At 38.1% G+C, this 21,969-nt stretch overlaps 1 protein-coding gene across 1 annotated transcript in view; it reads left to right on the top strand.

The window, feature by feature from the left end:
- The window catches only part of CSPP1 (centrosome and spindle pole associated protein 1), a 127,141-nt gene that overhangs the window by 94,011 nt on the left and 11,161 nt on the right, over positions 1–21,969 (top strand). Inside the window, 9 exon segments of the mRNA XM_028500245.2 lie at positions 802–951; positions 1,319–1,465; positions 4,283–4,387; positions 6,144–6,210; positions 6,792–6,909; positions 11,405–11,544; positions 15,019–15,159; positions 17,051–17,097; positions 20,243–20,306. Coding sequence (XP_028356046.1) covers positions 802–951; positions 1,319–1,465; positions 4,283–4,387; positions 6,144–6,210; positions 6,792–6,909; positions 11,405–11,544; positions 15,019–15,159; positions 17,051–17,097; positions 20,243–20,306 — 979 coding nt within the window.

The following is a 21,969-nucleotide window of genomic DNA, read 5'->3' as shown; positions in this document are numbered from 1 at the left end:
ACAAGAACTATAAAAATAATATGAATAGTCATAATCAATCCATACTTAAGAGGGATGAAAATCTATTGATATCCTTAAACCAGCATCATGAATACCCAGTACCCGTGCTGTCATTTTTCTCTATCTCATTCATGGAGGATGTAGACTATCTGTTAAGGTCCTCTTCCTTTCAGATCTTAGACTCTGTCTTAGAATATTCCCCCAGAATACTCAGCACTGCAAGCCCCAGGTGGCATTCAAACAAAACTTAGTTATGAATTCTTGTGGCTAAAATCCTCATTTACCTTGCCAGTAGATAGGAAAGGAGAAAGGCCATTCTAGGGAAGGGATTCCTAGTTAAAGAGTGATTGCTATAATATTTCACTGTTGTTTTAGGATGCTAATCATGCCAAGGAACTTTGAGATGTAATAGTAGCAGTCATTATAGAATAATACAATCATGAATTATTTACTAAGTACCTTCTACATAGGAGGAACTTTTATGTTTTTTTACATACATTATTTCATTTCAATTCTTTGAGTACTACCTTGAGGTATAGACGTTAATAACTCTTTTTACCAGATGACAAAACTGAACAAGAAAGTTTCTTAAGGTCACACAGTCTGAAGGAGCTGGAATTTTACTCAGAGCTCTTAACGTTACATCATGTGGCCTCCCTAATAAAACGTAGGAAACTGAAAAATTTAGGAACTTATTTTTACTTACAAAAAGAGGGCACAACTGTTGATAATAGGGTAAATTAAGTGGTATTCTAACTTTTCAATAGTTTCACAAAGTAATATCTAGGTTTAATTCTTTAGATTGAGGAAAAGAAACAAAGAGAAGAAGCAGAGCGAGAGAGATTGAGAATTGCCGAAGAAAAAGAAGAAAAACGGCTTGCAGAACAGAGAGCACGAATTCAGCAAGAGTATGAAGAGGAACAGGAAAAGAAAAGGGAGAAAGAGGAAGAGGTGCATTTTTACCTACTGTATTTTTCTACTTAGTCTGAAAGTGAACTCCTTATTTTGACTTGAAAAGATATTTATTACTTACAAAGGAGAACGGATCCATATCCATTTGTTAGATGCTATTTTATAAAAATGAAAGACTAAATTTAGAAAAGAGATAAATGATGACTTTTTTTTACAGACGAAAAATAGTTTAGGCCGACTAGGATGTTATAACAGATGCCTAATATTTTATTGTTAAGCAGACAACTTTTTTATTTAAAGAACACTATATCATCTGTACCTTCAATGTTATCTCTTTATTTCAAACAAATATGAATGAACTATAGAACGTGTGTATGGAGTGTATATTTTTCTCTTTATTTTAAAGCAAAGGCTGAAAAATGAAGAGCTTATTCGGTTAGCTGAAGAAAGACGAAAAGAAGCAGAAAGAAAGAAGAAAGAAGAAGAAGAAAAACATAACCTACAACTTCAGCACTACTATGAAAGAGAAAATATAATTGGTGAAGAAACAAAGGTAAGTTTCAGACAAAAATGTCTGTGGAACCCGTAGTTCACCCCACTTTCACTGTGAGAGTGGTGGAGTAGTTAGCAAAAGGGAGAGAGCAGAGAAGGTGCTTTTGTCTCTCCTTCTGTCGTAGTACTTTTTCTGGGTGCACTGCACTGAACTTCCTGTACTAGATGATGTCACTGTGCTGCGCTGTATTTTCCCTGCTATGAACAGAATAGGCTTACTTTCTGTCGCCATTCTTAGTCTTGTTCCCATAGTCTGTAGACTAGCATCCTCCAAACTGTTCATGACAAGACTGAAGGTGTTTTGAAACTTTTGTAGCAATTTGTCAATGTAATTTTATGTCTGTTGAATCTATAAAATAGTTGGGCTTGAATTGTGTAACATCTTTTAAAAGTTTTTATTTATCTAGTACAGTTGACCTTTGAACAATGCAGGGATTAATCTGTGTGTGTGTAATTTATAGTTGGCCCTCCATACCTGCGGTTCCTACACTTCTGCGCATTCAACCAGTCACTGACTACAGTACTGTAGTGTTTGACGAAGAAAAATATCCCTGTATAAGTGGACCTGTGCAGTTCAAACCCATGTTGTTCAAGGGTCAACTGTAATTCAGCCTTACTCTGTTTTACACATCTGTCCACAATGGATTGGAAATTAAAAAAGAAATTTGTGGCTTACCACAGACTGGTTTGAAGTTCAAGTCTCTGAGATGGGGGTTGATGTTCACACTTAGGCATGTGAGTCAAAGTTATTAGACATGAGTTTTCTCTCTAGAAAGCCAGTAGGCCCTTATGAAAATCCAGTTCACATTCTTGCTCATATTTCAAAGCTATATTTAAAATTTTGTTTGTATAGTATCACTAGGGACTTATTAAAAATGTGTCTTCCTGGTCTCATCTACAATGTATCTGATTTACTAAGTGTGATTTAGTAATAACCCTTAGGGGTTTGGACGCAGTTGGCCTGTGAACCACACCTTGAAAAACCCTGTGTCTTGTACGTTTAGCCCAATTTAATTTTTAAAAAATTGTTTTCAGAAATTTAGATTTATACAGACATGATTTCTTGTAAGTAGAATTGACAAAAAGATTACTTTTAACCAGTGTGCTCCTTGGGTGTATTTATAATGTGATTTGCTACATCGTTCAATGTGTAACCTACTGTAGGTACCATGAGCCATTTCTGGTGCAAATACACTCTTTGGATTTCTCACCCCAAGGTTTTATGATGATAGAAATAAGTATTCACAATTTGAATTTGCTGAAATGTTGTTTAAAAGGGAATTTATAGGGTCTTCCCTGGTGGCGCAGTGGTTAAGAATCTGCCTGCCAATGCAGGGGACACGGGTTTAATCCCTGGTCCGGGAACATCCCACATGCCACGGAGCAACTAAGCCCGTGCTCCACAACTACTGAGCCTGTGCTGTAGAGCCTGTGAGCCACAACTACTGAGCCCATGTGCCACAACTACTGAAGCCCGTGCACCTAGAGCCCCTGCTCCACAGCAAGAGAAGACACCACAATGAGAAGGACGTGCACTGCAACCAAGAGTAGCCCCTGCTCGCAGCAACGAAGACCCAACGCAGCCATAAATAAATAAATAAATAAATAAATAAATAAAAAAAAAGGGAATTTGTGAGTCAGATCTATATTTTTTGTTTTATTTTCAGTGCTGCAGGAACATTAGGCAGTATCCTTCATTTTTAGGATATATATAGTTGCTCATCCTTTTAAAGTATCATTCAAATGTCATATCATTCATATTTCTAATTGATAAAGTTTGTTTTTTAGAGCAGTGTTTGGTTTATAGCAAAATTGAGCAGAAAGCGGAGAATATTTTATTGTAAAATTGATTATTTGAGAATGAAGGTTGTTAGTTTCTCACAGTTGTGTTTCTGCCACTTATTATGTCTAAGAAAAAAAGCTATTTCTTAGGAATATGTAATTTTATGACTGTTATAGTTTAATTGTGAAGTACCATAAAGTTTTAGACCAGCTTTTTTCCATTTAATGCATTCTGCTCTCAATTCTGAAATTATCATTGCTAGCTGTCATTTTTTAATTTATGTAGGCCTGATATATATTTTTGTCTACTCTTAGTTTTTACTTTTGTGTCTGCATTTAAAATTTTTTAGTCTGTATATTTATTTAGTTTGTTAAAATTTGTTTTTTTAATCCTAATCTGAGAGTTATACTATCATAATATATTTGATCATATTAATTGAATTTCTGACTTTTTTGTTTTTGCTTCCTTGACAGTTACTTGTTTGGTTTTTTTTGTTTTTTTAAATTATGTGGACTATGCTTCCTTTGCTTCATTGTCTACAGTCCTTTAAAAGGTTTAACTTGTCTTTATAATTCTGCCTGTGGTCACCTAGAGTTTTTTTTTTAAACTTTGTTATATATTTCTAATTTTATCAAAGTCACTAGTGAAAGTAATATTTGATTTTGTACTGTGCAAAATGAACAATTTAACATCCACATTTATAAACATATATTTATATTTTTATCCAGATAATTCTTATTGTATTTTGTTGGGAGTTTTTATGTTTTCAGCATTTTGATTTTAATACGAAGTTGGGAACTATTAGCTTTATTACACTGTAACCTGAAACCCTGTTTTATTTCCTTATGGAGACATAGAAACTCTATCATGATCCGTGATGCTCTTGGTGACAAGGGATCTAGATTTTAGAGATGTGCGTATGTATATATACACACACATACATGTTGGGGTGTGTGTATATATACATACACACATAGACATACGTTGGGGGGGGTGTGTGTGTGTGTATATATATATATTTTTTCTCCCCCTCAGCACTTGAGACAGCCTTCTCCTGTAGTTCCTGCTCTTCAGAACAAGATTGCAAGCAAACTCCAAAGACCTCCTTCAGTTGACAGCATTATAACTTCTTTTATTCAAGTATATACTCTTTCTTTTGATTTATTCATCTTCGCTAAGTTATTTTGGATTGCGGGTATTGAATGAGATTTTATTCATCTTACTTAGCTACATTACATTTTTCACATCTGAAATATAGATGATGTTTACATTGATTTGTCTGTTGCTTCAGTTATAGATGATAATACTTGGTGCCCCAAAGTTTAAATTCTTTTGACAAATCATAATTTAGCAAGTGGTACTTGTCCAGGCCCCTCAGGAAGGCCTTTTCTTTGGTGATACGTCTTCTAGCTAGCTGTAGTTATGCTAATAAAGTCCTTTATACTTTAGACTGAGCTACAATCAGAAAAGCACCGGGAAAATGTTCCAGAAGGGTTGATCCTTGAGTTGACTCTTGAGGAATGAGTAGGAATTTGCTATAAAGAGGAGGAGGAAGAGGGACTTGCAGCATATGCAGAATCATGGAGGGAACTGTAGGCCAAGTGGCACGCATGGAGAATACATGGTTGGTTCTGGCCTGCTGACACCTCACCAAATGGCAGAGGAGGTGAAGGCTAGAATGTATGCAGGGTGTTGTAGGGAGTGCTAAGGGGTTTGACTTTATGCCATAGGCCAGTGGATATTAAACAGGCTTTTTACCAGAATAGACAAAGAAACATATTAGAATGTCTTCCTCAAGCCCACCCTCTGAGATCTGATTTGGTAGATCTGTGGTACTATATGGGAATTCATGGTAATATTTTAAATAGGAGAATGACATGGCCATGTTTGTCTTGCATAATGTTCTCTCAGGCAGTGGTGGCGTGGAGATATATTATGGAGGCTGGGCAAGACTGTAAACATGGAGAAAAGTTAAGATGCTTTTGCAGAAGTTCAGATGTGACTTTGAGGACCTAAACGAAGGCAGTGACATTAAGAACTAAGAAGGGGTGACAACTTCAAGATGTATTTATGAGATACAGATAGCGCTATTTATTGACTGTGTGTGACGGGTAGGAGTCAGTGACAACTGTCAGGTTTCTGGTGAGGGTTATATAGAGTAGGCAGTTGAAAATATAGGTTGTGGCCAAGGAAGGCGCTCTGCACTGGATTTGTAGTTTTGGAAACTACTAACATTATTGCTTGTCTAATTAGTATGATTGTCTAGGATGTGTTCAGGGGAAGTAAAGAGGGCTGAGGATGGAACAGTAGGGAATTACCAACATATAAGAAGCAGAGCAAGGAAATAGGGAGAGTGGCAATGATATCAGTTGCTACTGGCCAAGTAAAATAAGGGCTTAAAATGCCATGAAATGCATCACTGAGGGATCACTTGGTAGGAGAAGCAAAGGCTGTGTAGTGAGGAGTGAATGGGAATAAGGAAGCAAACACTGTATGCACTGCACATACTGTTTTTTAAAGAACGGCTATGAAGGAAGAGAATGGACAATAGATAGTGATGAAGGGTGAGGTAAGTTTTTTAAAAAATGGAGAGATTTTTAAGCACAGCTGTTAGGAAGGTGGTTGGAGAGAGGAAGAGGGTGGACAAAAAACAGTAATTGGTGGAGGAGCTGAGAGTCACTTATCAGATACAGAGTACAGGTGAAAGGATTATCTTTGGATGGGGCAAGGCTCTCCCATTGCAGTGGGAAGAAAAAATAAATGTAGTTAAGCTTATAGATAGAGTGGTGGGGAGTTTGGTTTCTCTTACATATAGTTACTTCAAAATAATTCCTCTTTTAAAGCTTCTGAGTAGGGAAGACATACTGAGTATATCTTTGTTGTGATTGTTAAACAGGAAAGTTCCATGTCCAGGGCACAGTCTCCTCCGGTACCTGCCAGGAAAAATCAGCTTCGTGCAGAAGGTAGAGTTGACTATTAAACCTGTAATCTAGACTATTCTGTTTTTAACTTTTTGTTTTGAAAAGTAGACTCACAAAATATCATGAAACAGTATAGAGAGGTGCTGTGCACCCTCCCCGCCGCTTCCCTCAGTCGTGCAATATCACAACCAGGAAATTGGCATTGGCATACTCCACAGACCTTCATCAGGTTTCACAGTTTTCACATGCACTAATTTATGTGTGTATGTGTGTGTGTAGTTCTATGCATTTTTATCATGTATAAGTTGTGTAGCCACCACACAATCAAGATACGGAACTGTCCATCACCACATAGGAACTCCATTGTGCTGCCCCTTTATAGTTACACTCCCCTGTCCCCTCCCAAGAATGTTTCTTACCATTTGAAATTCCCATATTCTCAGAAATGTGTTTGTGGGTCTTAATGATGTTCATAAATATGATCTGTGTATAAAAGCATTAAAAATAACTTTCATAAAAATGTCACTGAGCATTTTAGCTTTATGATAAGTCAGGTTATGTTTAATGTTTAACCTTTTATTTGTATACATGTCTTATTTTTCATTAACAATGTGAATTTGCAGAGGAGAAAAAAAATGTAATTATGGAATTATCAGAAATGAGAAAGCAGCTTCGTAGTGAAGAGCGGCGTCTGCAAGGGCGGTTGCTGCACATGGACAGTGAAGATGAAGTTCATATAAGGCAAGTTTAGAATTGCATTTTTTGTTTGTTCTTGTGTTCTTTTCTGTCAGGATAAGGAATCGGAACATATCCAATAATTCTACAGTTTTGGAACAGGATTAATTATCTTTATCATAAAGCCACATCTGTTAGAATTTTGCATGCTTGAAAAAAGTTTTTAACAGATTATTGGTGAAATTGTAATGACTGAAATAGCCTTTCCCTCCCCCCAAAAGAAATCTAGCTAAATAATTATAGTCTAGTGGAGGGACTCAGTATAACTAATTCAAAATAGTGTATGATTTTTTTAGTGTGTTTGCAGTATGTGGTAGGTTTTCTTTTCTTTTTTGGCAGAACAGCTCTTTCTTTAATTAGCTATTGTGCTATTTAATTCACATTCTTCAATTTTATGTAGATAACATTGCCTTCATAAAACATTTCTTCACAATTGTAAAATCTATTCACTGAAAATATGGGATTTTTTTTTTTTTTTTTTTTCGGTACGCGGGCCTCTCACTGCTGTGGCCTCTCCCGTTGCGGAGCACAGGCTCCGGACGCGCAGGCTCAGCGGCCATGGCTCACGGGCCCAGCCGCTCCACAGCACATGGGATCTTCCCAGACCGGGGCATGAACCCATGTCCCCTGCATCGGCAGGTGGACTCTCAACCACTGCGCCACCAGGGAAGCCCAAAAATATGGGATATTTAATGAATATTGATTTAACCTAATATAAAATATTTAAGCAGAGAATTTTAATTGTCCTTCCGTACTGCCAGTAATATATTTATGGCAATGGTGATGACTGGTGGTGTTGATAGGAGGAAGAAAGAAAAAAAAGAAGAAAGAAGTAGCACTTTCTTGAAGGCAAACCAAAAGTGTTATCCCTAACCATGGCATCTTTAATAGGATTAGTGAAAAATCAGTATTGGGAACAGCCCATTCTTCAAGCTCTATCTTTAAGATAGTTTGCCTCACTACAGAGAAATCACTGAGTGAAAGATAATTGACTAAATTGGGACTCATGTCCAGAAGGCAGATGGATGCAGAAGTTCCTTTGTAAGCTAATCTAAGTGATAAGGAAGCCCAAGATAGGAAAGAGATGGTTGAAACAAGACTAGAAGAAGACATAGACTAGACAATTATAAAAACAAACTCCTTACTTTCCCTTTCTCAGTCTTCGAAAAAGTCAGGCATAGAAACTTGGTCCTTGAGAGGAAAATGATAATAGGAATGGAAAACTTCAGAGATGGAATAACCATAGACAGTTACTTTTTAAAACTATTTTTTACATTTTCCGTCAGCAGTGTATTGTTTTCTGAAATACTTATTTTCCAGCAAAATAACTTAACAGACTACCAAACATTTCTGATCATTTTTGCCGAAAGGACTCATAAATTTTTTAAAGCAATATTCTTCAAACTGCAGGTTGCAGTCTTTTAGTAGGTTGTAAAATCAATGCAGTGGGTAACTACCACATTTTCTTTAAAGGGTGTTTATCTAAAAAAAAAAAATCATTTATTTTGGCTTAATTTTAGGTTATAGAAAAGTTGCAGACATAGTATAGAGTGTTTCCATACACCCCTCACCTCGTTCTCCCTATTGTTAACATCTTACATTCCCAGAATATGTTTGTCACAACTAAGAAGCTGACATTGGAACATTACTACAAACTAAATTCCAGACTTTATGGATTTCTCCAGTTTTTCCATCAGTGTCCTTTTTCTGTTCCAGGATTTAGTCAGTACAGGTTACCACACTGCATTTAGTTGTCGCATCGCCTAGTCTCCTCTGTTCCGGGACAGGTTTTCAGTCTTTCCTGTTTTTCATGATTGTGACAGTCTAGAGGGGTATTGGCTAACTATCCTATAGAATGTCCCCCAGTCTACATTTGTCTGATGTTTTCTCATGATTAGGCTGGGGTTAAGGGGTTTTGGAAAGAATATCACAGGGTAGCCTTCTCGTCACATCATATCAGCAGGTATGTGACATCCATATGATAGTGCTGGAATCACTAAGTTTACCACACTGGCAAGAATTGAGAGGTGGTGGGAATAAGCTCCATCTCCTGGAGAGGGGTTATCTACATATATTATTCAGAATTCTTCTGTAAGAAAGGTTTGTCCCTTCTCCTCTATTTATTTAGTTATTCAGCCATTTATTTATATCACTGTTGTTTCATGTATATTTATTTTGTACTTCGGGTTATAATGTTATTTATAACATTATAACATTATAGTATTGTTATTTATGTTGTTGCTCAAGTTGTTGCAACTTTGGCCATTGGGAGCTCTTTCATGTTGGCTCCTGTGTCTCTTTGACATGTCCCATCCTTTTGTTTCTTGAGCACTTTTTTACTTTCTGTTACTGCAAGATGCTCCAGGCTCATCTTGTATGTATTCCCTGTCCCCTGCCCTAGAATCAGCCATTTCTCCAAGGAGTCCTGGTTCCTCTTGGAGAATGGTATTTAGAAACCAAGCTCTCGGTGGGCAGAGCTAGATAATATATGTATATATACTAAGTCATAAACATTATCTGTAATTGTTCCTGTGTCTGTCAATTTGTGTACATGTTAAATTCATACTGATATTTCTGACTGTAATCCAGGATGTGGTAGGATTTTAATGTAGCATGTTAACCTGCCTAATTATGCTTTGCTTAGATTTTTGTTGGCATTCTCTATGCATGTTCTGGCTAAGTAAACAAGGTGAGGAAATTTCAAGATACAGACTGGCTAGGTAATGGAATGTTAACCCAAGGTGGTAATTTTCAACAAAGAATTCTGCCATAGTAGGTCAACTACTTCTTAGTAATAGAGAGGTCAGTATAGTTTTTCTGTATTTACTTTCAAGATGTTATAAACACCTTAACTTTTGCAGCTTTCCATATTCCAGACATGCATATTCCATTAAATCTAATGGATCATTGACTTTTTATTTATTTTCTTTATTTTCAATGATAAACTGAAGACTGTGCTCTCTTTTGGCAAACCAATGTAAGAAAGAGAAGCCAGGCAGCTTTTCAGTTTTCTCATTTGCAAATCTTACACAATAATTTCCACCCCATGAGATTCTAGTGAAGAATAAATAAACGTATGTATTTGAAAGTACTTTGTAAATTCTGTGTGCTAACTTAAGTTAGATAATATATGTTAGAATTACCATCATTTAGCAAGAATTGGTTAAGTACATTTAACTTCGGTATAGTGTTCAATATGTATTGTGATCAGAGACATCTCAGTGTTGTTTCTTTATTCCAGTTTTATAAATAGTTTCACAAAAAGAATCTCTTATTCATTAATTAATTCACCATATTATTGAATTCCTAATATGTGCTAGACACCCCCAGCTCACATGCAAAGAAGAGCTAATAACCTAATTCCTAACTGAACAGCCTACTTAACTATTAGCATTAATGGTATACAGGAGTCCAATTTAATGGCCTCCTAGAAGCCTTTTTAGTATTTGTTTTGCATTTTAATGAATCTCTGTTGCAGTTCCTATCCCCCTAGGTGGTTCACTGTTAGAGGTCTATGTCAGCCTTGACAAGGTGACTTTGTGGCTTTGGTGAAACCTTCCTCACAAAAGGAAACCCCAGGAGAGCAGGGGCATTGCCTGTGGGGATCCCAACTCTTCCCGTCTAGGTGCTTAGGGAAGCTTTTGTGAATAAAGACATGAAGGCAGGAGTCTGGCAAACTTCTCGCTTAGAGCTACATTTTAAAAAATAGACGAGACCCACCGAGGGCTGAGGGAAACAGCAGCAAATACTTTATTTTCAGGGCTGGAGATACCATCCCCCATCCCTATCCTCTGTTATCATCATTCCCCGAAAGTCCTAGCAGAAAACTCCCTTACTAAGCTACCTGCCTATTTTGCTAACCTCCTAGGTTAACAAAGGAAGAAATATTCTTCCAGAAAGAGTATTAATTAACTAATTAGGTATCAAGTTCCTGGAAAGCCCACTGTAAAATTAGTGTTGGGGGACTGTGGATAATACCTGTTATTTTGGGCAGCATATTTATGCTGTATTTCTCTGTATAATTTCTGTTTTAGGCTGAGGGGAAGGTAACATTTATTGAGACCTAGTACATGTCAAGTACTGTGCAGGGTATTTTACAATATATAATTTCATTTAATCTCATGCTCACAACAAGACTAAAAGGGTAGACATTATCTGCATCTTACAGATGGTGCAGTCATACTTCTAGTAAGTAGCAAAGCTGGTCTTTGAATCTTGGTTTCTTTGACCAAAGACTAATAATCTTTCTACTACCCGAACATTTTAAGGTAAAGCTAACTCATTCTGTTCTTCCAATAAGATACTTTGCTTCTGAGCATTTTGAAAGATTACAATGACCTTATAAATACCCTGTTTTTTTAATACAAGGAATTGAAATAACAGCTACTAGAATAAATTTTTATAATGTGAAAAATGCCAAATTTCTTGTACAGGGAGTTAAATGTCAACTCAGATTTTCTTCCCAGAAGACACTTTTATCATAATTTGTCATTTTCTACAGGAAAAGAGAAAGGAATCCCATGGATGTATTTGACATGGCCAGACATCGGTTACAGGCTCCAGTCAGAAGACAGTCACCTAAGGGCCTAGACACTACTACTTTTCAGAATATTCATGACTTTAATGAGCTGAAAGATAGAGGTGAGTAGAATGCTGCTATTTTAATGATACAGCAAGAGTGTCCTACCCATATTTAAGTATCTTTAAAGATATTTGTATCCTTTTTCTAAAGTAAAGTTTCATTTATGGTATATATTTTAAGTGATGATGAATGAAACTTCTGTATACTCTAGTTCTTCAATGTACCAGTCTGGTGGATGGACCTTTAGTTTGGCTATTTTCTTTTGGAGGGCATACAGCTCTTAAAGCCTCAGGAGTGGATTAGATCAGTAAAATAGTGTGAAGAGTGGCACCTGACATTTAGTGGAGGATGGACAGCCAGATGAGCTTAGTAAAGAGGTGGAGAAGGCAGAGTCAGTGATTGGAGGTTAAGCAGGAGAATGTGGTGTCCTGAAAGCTGAGGGAAGAGAGTGTATCAGGGAGGGGGGGATCATGTAAAATGAATATTGGAAGGTGTCAGTTGGATCAGAGGTCATTGGTGACCTCAGCTAGATCTTTTTTGGTGGAATTATGGGATCAGAAGCCAGTTAGCTTTGGAAATGAGGACTGAATAAGTAGGAAGCAAAGTGTTAGAGGCAATGAGCAGAAGAGCCCTTGGAAGAAGGGTGGCTGGGAAGGGGAGGGACACAGGGTCTGGAGCTGGAGGAGCTTGTTAGGAAGCTGATGTGAAAGCTATTACGGGAGGAAGAGGCTTACAATATAGGGGAGGGAGGGAAAGATCGTTGAAAAGAGCTACTTCTCTTCTCCCTTCCTTTGAAGGAAGGGAGTAGAGAAGATTTGATGCAGCCACTTAGGAGGAGAGAAAGCTTATTAGGGAAGTAGGATTGCCAAGGTAACAGAGGCTTGGGAGACTGAGAGGAACCAAAATGTGTGTTACCTGTGATTTTTCTTCAGGTGCACTCACAGAGCAGCTGTTGGGGTAGAGGAGGCGAGTTGTTGGATGGTGGTTTTATGACCTATACCACATGAATCGGAATTTAGACTTTTCGTCTGCTTATTTTTAAAAGTAATATCTATTTTAGAAAGTTTTGAAAAATGTAGAAGGATAGAGGGAAAAATCACTTTACTCAAATCACCTAAATATAAACACAATATTTTGTATATTATCTAGTCTTTCTGAGCTTAATTAAAACAAAAAGTAAAATAAAAACTAGATGTAATTATGTTATTTTTTTTTCACTTAGATATACATGTGTCATCAATTACATATACCATAGTTATGTTTTTATTTTATCATTTATTGATTACTTATGATATGCCAGGTATTATATTAAGCCAGTAGGTCTCAGGGGACTTCTTGAGGTCAAAACTATTTTTTTTTAACATCTCTACTGGAGTATAATTGCTTTACAAAACTATTTTTATTATAAACTAAGACATTATTTGTCCTTTTCATTTTTATTCTCTCCTGTGTGTACAGGTTTTCCAGAGCATATATGGCATGTGATGACTTCACTGCTCTGAAGCTAATAGAATATGTTTTTGTATTCATGTTTTAAAAATTTCTTAGGTTTAATTTCTAATATGGTGTGTGTGAGGGGCAGTAAATAAAAGCTCTTTGGGGTCCTTAACTTTTAAGAGGGTAAAGAGGTCTTGAGAACAAAAAGGTTTAAACCTTAAAATTGAGCCATTCATTTCCCTGTTACCACATCTAGTCCTCATTGATCGTATGACTTAGTTGTTGATGTCTCTTGTTTTTATAGAGAGGAAACTGAGTCTGGAAGTGGGGAAGTCAGGCTCCAATCCAAGTTCATGTGTCCAGAGTCTCTTCTGTTAACCTTGCTCTTAATCATTTTCTAATTCTTAGATATTCAGCATGCTTCTCATTTCCCACTATTGTTACCAAATCAGGTCCGGATGCTGCCTGTCGCTTAAAAAAATCAGTACTCACAAAAGTTGGTGGAAAGGAAAGTTGTTTTTAATTAGAATGCTGACAATCTGGTGAGGTGCTGGACTCAGTGTCCCCCAAAAACCATCTCTGAAGATTCTGCTGGGCCATGAAAGTTTTTAAAAGGAAAGAGGGAAGTCATCTCAGTGAATCATTGGGATGGGGGTCAGAGTCATCGCCCTCCCCCACTGTGTGCAGGCCTGTTGACTACTCATGATCGTTCTTTAGATGCTATTTTATTCACAAAGTTTGTGAGATTACTGCAGGGGAAGCTAGGGAAGAGATCTGGTCATCTGTTAATTACTTATTCTTCATTTCTACTTCTTTGATCTACAGAAAGAACCAACACATTAGGCAAAGTATTGTGTGATCAAAAGATTTGAAAGGTGTGCTAGGGCTGGAGATGAGGAGAGCATGGAGGGGGGTGCCTGGTTTAAAGTTAGTGACAGACAAAGGGGCCTCCTGCAGAGAGCTCTTTCCTGCCAAAAGCTGCTTACAAATCCCCACTTGGCAGAAAATCATTCCATTTCTGTGGGATCATGCATGGAGGTCTTCTGTAACTTCTTCATGCTGACATAGGGTGCTGTATTCTTAGAGTGGAAGTTGTCGGCATGGGTCTGTAGCATCTCTTTGCTGGCAGTTGTAGTTGCCCATTTACATATATGGGCAGAACAAGCAACTGCTCAAGGTGGAGCAGTTTATGTCATGGCTGCAGTCTGGTCATCATGCAGTCAGCTTTTTTCCTCTGGTGGCAGTTACAGTATCTGTAAAACAACTCAGGAATGTGCATCAGACACTGAGTCTGTGACTCTGTTGTCCTGATCATTAGCCGCTTGAGCCTGCACCTTTGTGACTCAGGGAGGCCTGGGAGACTTCAGCTTCTCTATAAACAAGAGGCAGGAGACAGGAGGGGCCTTTGTACTTGGGTCAGGGGCAGGGCATAGGGTTCTGATTAGTTCCACTGTGGATCAAAAGGAATAATATTGTCAAGACTTTTTAAATGTGTGAACTATATTTTTATTCTCAAGATTTAAAAATTAAGGTTTAACGTTTTCATTCTGATCAGTTGATAATTCTTGAACTTGTGGCATAGGCGAATTCTTAGACTGTCATTTCCTGCAGAAACGACATCCCTCCTAAAGCTCCAGGCAGCCTGCATTTATCTTGTTTTCATTTTTTGGCATGATATTTACAAATATTAATTGGCCAATAACATTATGGTTTCATTTTTCCAGTGTATTTTAGGGATTGGCTGTGATTCACTGTCTGGTGGCTGCCTGAGTTACAGCCATCTGAATAATGTTTGGATGTACCTGCACATAGTGGCAGGCTCTGGGTGGCGTCTTGGGGGAGTGGGAAGGTCAGGATGGAGAATGTGGCAGTCAGCTGCTGCTTGCTCTGGGGGCTCCCTTATAATGGTGATAAGTTTGTGAAAAGGCATTTATTTAAAGAATGTTAATTTTGTGTTCATTAGTTTTATGATGATGTCCTTTGACTTTGCTGATTGATGTCTCATTATTTATATTGTTCCTATTTATAGTGAAGTTTTATAAAATCTCATTTGGAAACAAGATTTAACTTACGTATGTAACTTATTTTTGTACCAGATTCAGAAACACGAGTTGATTTGAAATTTATGTACCCGGATCCTCCAAGAGATTATCATACCTTAGAGATTCAGCAGCAAGCCTTGCTAAGAGAGCAGCAGAAGAGGCTGAATAGAATAAAAATGCAGGAAGGTGCTGAAGGTAAGAAATAATCATTGCTATTTCACACAGTTTCAATGGGTTGTTTTTTTGTTGGCTTTCTCAGTCCCTGGTATTGATTTCAATCCGAGGCAGGCTCCCTCCACTGGCAGCTCCCACACTCACATGCCCCTTTTGGCCTATAGTCCCTGAGAAGAATAAGTCCCAGAGAGGGCTGTGATTGGCTTGACTGGGGTATGTTATTTGTGCACGGGAGGGGTCCAGCCACTCATGATAGCCAGGAGGATTGAGTACCTTGACTAGGCCAGGTGACATCTGTACCAGGGGAAGGAATGCTGGGCAAACACATCGGTGTCCTATGGGACATTTCTCTACTGTGTGTGTCTGTGGGTTTTGATATAGCATAAAATCTTTAAAGCTTCAGACTGGGCTATGAGTATATTTCTTTGTAATTAGCCAATCAACAGATACTTACTGAGTGCCTACTATGAGCCTGGGTACTGACCTATATCCAGGGGATATGGTGATGAATGAAATATGCCACTGCTCTCAAGGAGCTTATACTGTGTTGGAGAATTTAGATGCTTAAAAAGTGTGAGTGTGATGAATGTTGCAAAGGAGATATCTAGGGTCCCTTGGGAGTGTGTAACTGGGGGTGGGGTGGGCAGGCACCTAGAGGTGGAGTGGAGCTAGTGGCCTCAGAGAACATCAGTGGGCCCTATTGGCCCGGGTGTCCTGCATGACCTTCACACATATCTCACCAGCTTTGCCTGCCTTCAGGCCATTGAGTGCAGCATGGAAAATGAGTCATAAAAATGCAGCAGTTAGGTAACAAGAATAGAAGGAGATGGTCCTAGCAGTTATTTTCAGGAAAATTCAAAACCCTACCTTATTAGCAGGCTTGTCTGACCTACAGAATCTGAAGAACCTATTTTTGACTACATGAGAGAATCACAGGAGTAAGTGATGTACCACTTTAGGCCCTGATCACAGGTCAAGGCTTCAATAAAGATTGACAGGGAAAGTCTTTCCTCCATCTTGCATAGAATTTTTAACAATGGTCTCACTGATCACCCTCTGACAGCAGAGTAACCTAAAGTCTGTGATAAACAGTAGGCATATCATCAGGAGAGAAGAGAGAAGCAAGTACAGTCTTCAACCTTTACACCCATTTTGGTGGCATTTTTCCTTAGGAGACCCAGCTGATGATCTGATCTGGTGTGATCTTGGCAACTTGCACTGATTAGCCCAAAAGTAGTCCCCATATGGAAATAGGTCCATTTTGGGACTGAGGGTATCCGTCCCCTACAGCAACTACCCCACAACTTCTATCAAACACTGTGATGACTTAATTCATAAGAATATGGTTTAACTATAAAACAATCAAAAACGTGGGTATAAAATATTTTAACAAGGAATACAGGCTATCATTGGCAGCCTATTTGTTCCCAAAGGCAGTAGCTAAAAGGATAAAGTGCACTATTGAGAGGAACACATAGGAACCCTGGTCATATCAGAGGGGCCTTTGGGATACCTGATCCAAAATCTTTGCCCTGGAACCAGGTGCCTGGAAATGAATTCAGTTTCCTTCAATTCCATGTGAGGGAGTTGTTTAACTCTTCTCAACAATTTTCTACACAGATTGTAGAAATATGAGGGGAGATGGTTATTTTTCTATAGGCATCGGTTTTAAATTCACAATGATTTTACTTTTTATATTTATTAAATGTGAATGGGAGAATTTTATCCAACTAGAATGGATTGGACGCTGGGTTATATTTATTAATAAACAAGTAGTATCTTCAAAAATTCTGAAATGTGATCATTGAAAAGTAATCTCCAGTAAAGAGTTAATTACAAAAGATATTCTAAAATTTATTTTTATTTTTAAAGTATTTTCTAACCTTTTGTTTTTGCTCTCCGTTGGCTACAGTTGACTTGGATGCTGTCCCAAGCACTAAAGTACGAGACCACAGAATGGTAAGAAAAGTTATAATTTTTCAAGCTAGTTTTTTTGGGTGATAGAAATTTTTAGGAGTATGGTAAGTGAGTATTCCAACTTTGAATTCTTCAGGAATATTGAGTTAAGAAAGAATTTAAAACTTGTCCCATCTGTATAGTGGGTAGGTAAAGAGATATTAGTGTAATATGTAGAGAAAGCATATTGTAATGAGTAAGAACAAGACTCTAGAGCTAGGCTGTTCAAGTTAGTCTGTTTTTAGCTGTGTGACTTCAGGCAAGGTATTTAATCTTTCTTTGCCTCAGTTTCCTAATCTGTAAAGTGGGATGATAGTGTTTATCTCTGAGGGTGGCTGTAAGATTAAAATCAATTAATATCTGCAGGCACTTAGGGACAGGCCTAGCATGTAGTAATTTCTATATAAATGTTTATTAACTAAATAAAAAATAGCTCAAAGGCTGTTGTGAGGATTAAATGAGATAATATATTAAAAGCCCTTATAGGGCCTGTCCCATAATGAGTGAGGTCAGTTATCAGCAGTAGTGGAAGCAAGAGTCTATAATACATGTAGTGGTGAGACCTATCAAGGTAAGCAAGGTAAGGGCATAACTCTTATCCTGAGGAAGTGACTATCAAGCAAAGACTGAACAAAAGGAAGGGGATGAGCCAGTTTTCATTCAACAAATATCTGTTAAATACTTACTGTGGACCAGCTAATATTCTAGGTGTTTGTGGGCACAGGAGTGAACAAAAGGAACTAAAATCTTTGTCCTCTGAGGGCTTACTTTCTAGAAAGAAGGAGAGACAATAGACAAATAAAATATTTAGTATGTTGAATTGTGGGGCTCTGGAGAAAATGACAGCTGGGAAGGGGGCACTGGGAGGACTAGGGGAAGGGTTTACAGTCTGAAGGACAGTGAGCAGGGAAGGCCGCACTGTGAGTGGGTAACATTTGAAAAAGGACATCAGGGAGGTGTCGTGTGAAATATCGGGGGACACATCTGCAGGAAGAACCTCCCAGGCAGAGGCCTCGGGCAGAAGTAACCTTGTGTGTGCTAGGAGAGCGGGAGTACCGGGGAGCCTGGACCTCCAGGAACGGGGTGGGTGGGAGCAGGTGAGGCAGAGAGCGATGAGCAGCAGAGCCTCAGGGGGCCTTAGGGTGTCGCCTTTTATGCTGTGAATGTGATGAGAGGCTTCCAGAGTTTTGAGCAGAGGAGTGACATGACTGGTTTCATGTTTTAACAGCTGACTGCCATTCACTGAGAACAGACTGAGGGGGCCAGGAGGCTACTGCTAGAGATAAGCTGACTTAGCCTGGAGTGGGAGCAGTGGAAGTCAGAAGTGGTTGGATTTATTTTGAAAGGAGATAGGATTTTTGACATATTGTGGGGATGTGGGGTACGAGAGGAGTCAAAGGTGGACTTCAAGGTCTTTGGTTGGAGTTGCTATTTACAGAGATGAAGCAGCAGGAAAAACGGGTTTCAGGGTGAGGGAGAAGGTCAGGAACTTAGTTATAGTCATGGTAAGTTTGAGATGCCTGCTAGACAGATAGTTGGAGCTGGTGAGTAGATGGATAAGAGAGAGAGTTTGAGGAAAGACTGAGGTTGAAAATAAATTTAATCTTCCCCCACACTAATGATATAGGTAGTATTATCCCCATTTTCAGATTATAAAAGTAAGACTCAGCTAGGCTGTTAGCTGCCCAGCGTTACCAGCTGGTAGCTGTTGGTGCTTGGTTTTGAAGTGATAATGGTGATAACAATGTTGCGGTAGCAACACTCTGTACGTGTGCGAGGTATTTGACATTTATTTGCTCTGAAGTTCGCAACAAGGTATGCTTATCCCCATTTTACATAAGAGGAAACTGCTAGCCATGGCCACACAACCAGTGAGCAGAAAAGCCCATGTCTGAATGCAGGCTGGATTCCGGAGCCCCTCCCTGTCCCTGTACCACATTGCTTGAGATGTATGGACACCTTTTCTGAATACCCTGTAGGTTTCTCTGTATGTGGCAGCCATATTTCTCAGTGAAAAGATACTGAAATTTAACTTCTGGGATTTTGATCAAAATCCTGGATTAATAACACCATATTTTGCTGAGTAGAAACTGAGCGTAAGCCAACAGTTTAACATGGCTGTTACAAAAAAAGCTAAAAAATTTTGGGTTCACCTTCCTAGAAACTGGATTATATGGAAAATGCAAGGTGAAACTGGGGAAGAGTGTCAGGGAGAAGATAGGGCTGAGGTGGGCTTTGATCACTCTCTCCTGTATGTGAAGGACTGTGATGCAGAAGAGAAGCTGGGCAGTGTGTATGCAGTGCTAAGAACAGCTGGTGAATATGAGATGCTATTATTACCATTACTGTCATGCTAGAAAGCAGACGTAGAGTCAGTGGGTGTTGAATTTAGTACATGGAAGAACTCAGTGAAAGAGAAGAACTTTCCGATAACCAATGCTATGTCTCAGTGGAATGCATTTCCTTAGAAATTAATGGACAGCTCTTCACTGGAGTATTCTAGCACATCCTAGAAATCTGGAAGGGAAGTGCAGGGAGGTGGTGTTGGGTGACTTTAGGTTCCTTCCAATATGTAAGGTGACATTATCGTAAAACTCTCTATATGTAAATTTCTTACCTCTAATTTGAGAGCTCATTACAAGCCCAACCCTAGCATTATTTTTTCCCTACTCCTATGTCCCTCTCTATCTGTGCTATGCCTTTGTGACAGCTGCTGTCACATGGTACTGTCATTATCTGAGGGTATGCCTCTCCCCCATGGGACTGTGATCCACTCCAGAACAGAAACCCTTACTCATCTTTGTATCTCAAGTTCCTAGCACAGAGGAAATAGTAAGTGCACTAAACAGATTTATTGAGCGAATGAATGAATCTCAACAATGGTTTAAAGACTTTTAATCTTAAAGTGGGTTCATTGCTTCATATTCTATTATATTTTTATCAGCAATAATGTAACTCTTAATAAAAGGTCTTTCCTGTATTTTCTGGGCATTGGAATGTGGTGGAGGAGGGAAGCAGCCAGTTCTACCTCTCCCTATCCTCTTTTGCTAATTTTGGGGAGAATGTGGAGACTTGTGCCTTAGTACAAATTTGCTGTTTTTCCACAGGACTAATAAAAATACTCATTAATATATGATGTTTCTTTTAGCCCAGAGATGACACTAATGATTTCTTGAAAAATTCATTACTGGAATCTGATAGTGCTTTTATTGGTGAGTATATTTATTTTACCAACCTATTTCTTTAAATATTAAGCATTATTTATACTTATTTTAAGTGTTTTTCTCCATACTTAAAAAATCAGTACTTTACTCTTAGTTGTGCAAGATGGTAAAAAAAAAGGGAATATTTTGTTTTACTAATAATCATCAAATATAACTTAACAAAATTTTCAAAATCAGATACTTAATACACACACAAACACACAAATGAGTACAAGTAAAACTGGGGAAATTTGAATAAGATCATAGGATTTTATCTGTATCAGTATCTTGGGTGTGAGGCTGTTGCTCCTGCTGTACAGAATGTTACCGTTGTGGGAAATGAGGCAAACTGTACAAGGGGTCTCCCTTACTGCTTACAAGTGCATGTGAATCCACAGTTATCTTAATAATGTTTTAATTTTAACAAGCCATAAGAATATAACTTAGTCTTGAGAAGATATGTGAAGGTACATGTACTGTAATAGACACATAATTGTATACTCTGATCATAAGCATTTCTGCTATCCTAGGGCCTTCAGGGAATTCTCCCTTCTACATGTTAGTTTTATTTCATGTCAATTATTTTATATTTTCAAGTGATCAGTGTTCCAAACTAGCCTATATTTCTTTCTCAGTTTTTTCTTCTCTAATGAGTTTTTCTTTTGCAAGGAAGTCATACTGTGGAGAGTGAGTAAAGATAGAGAAATCAGTAGGAAATAGGGATGGGAAGATAGCTCATTAGACATCAGGGAAATGTGACCAGTTCCTGCTAATAATGAAGACAGTCTGGGGCACTCAAGACAGTGTCTCGGGATATTTCATTACATAGACCTTATACTAGACCAAAGATATGCAATCTGTCTTTTTGATTAATGGTCACCACAGTATCCCCTAGTCATGACTGTTGCCACTGTTCTGATGAATGTGGGTAAGGCTGGTAGTGTGAATGCTTTTTTTTTTTTTTTTTTTTTTTGAGAAGTCACAATCTGCCAAATACAATTTGAACAGGCCTGCATCTATTAAAGAAATTGAGAGGTGGGGGAAGTGGAGAAATGTTGGTCAAAGGGTACAAACTTTCATTTATAAGTTGAATATCTGGGGATATAATGGACAGCATGGCGACTATAGTTAATAATACTGTATTTTATACGTGAACGTTGTTATGAGAGTAGAACTTTAACGCTCTTACCATAACAACAATAACAACAAAATGGTAATCATGTGAGGTGAAGGATGTGTAAACTAGCCTTATTGTGGTAAACATTTCACAATCCTCACATTGTGCTCCTTAAACTCACACAGTATGTCAATTATATCTCAATAAAGCTAGGAAAAAACCCCAAATTGACTGTAATAACAATAAAAAAAAGAAATTGAATCAATAATAACCTTCCAAAACAGAAAACACCAGACCCAGATAGGTTCAGTGGTGAATTCTACAAAACATTTATTGAAGACTTATACCAGTTCTCTACAACCTCTTCTAGAAGATAGAAATAGATGGAATACTCCTAACTCATTCTATGTGGCCAGCATTACTCTAATACCAAAACCAGACAAAGACATCATAAGAAAAGAAAACTGTAGATCAGTAGCAAATTGAATCCAACAATGTATAAAGAGAATTATACACCACGACTAAGTAGGATTTATACCAGTTATGCAAAACTGG

The sequence above is a fragment of the Physeter macrocephalus genome, chromosome 15 (assembly GCF_002837175.3).
Source record: "Physeter macrocephalus isolate SW-GA chromosome 15, ASM283717v5, whole genome shotgun sequence".
NCBI lineage: Eukaryota > Metazoa > Chordata > Mammalia > Artiodactyla > Physeteridae > Physeter > Physeter macrocephalus.
Note: the sequence above shows the minus strand (reverse complement) of the source record. Positions and strands in the feature narration are given on the sequence as shown.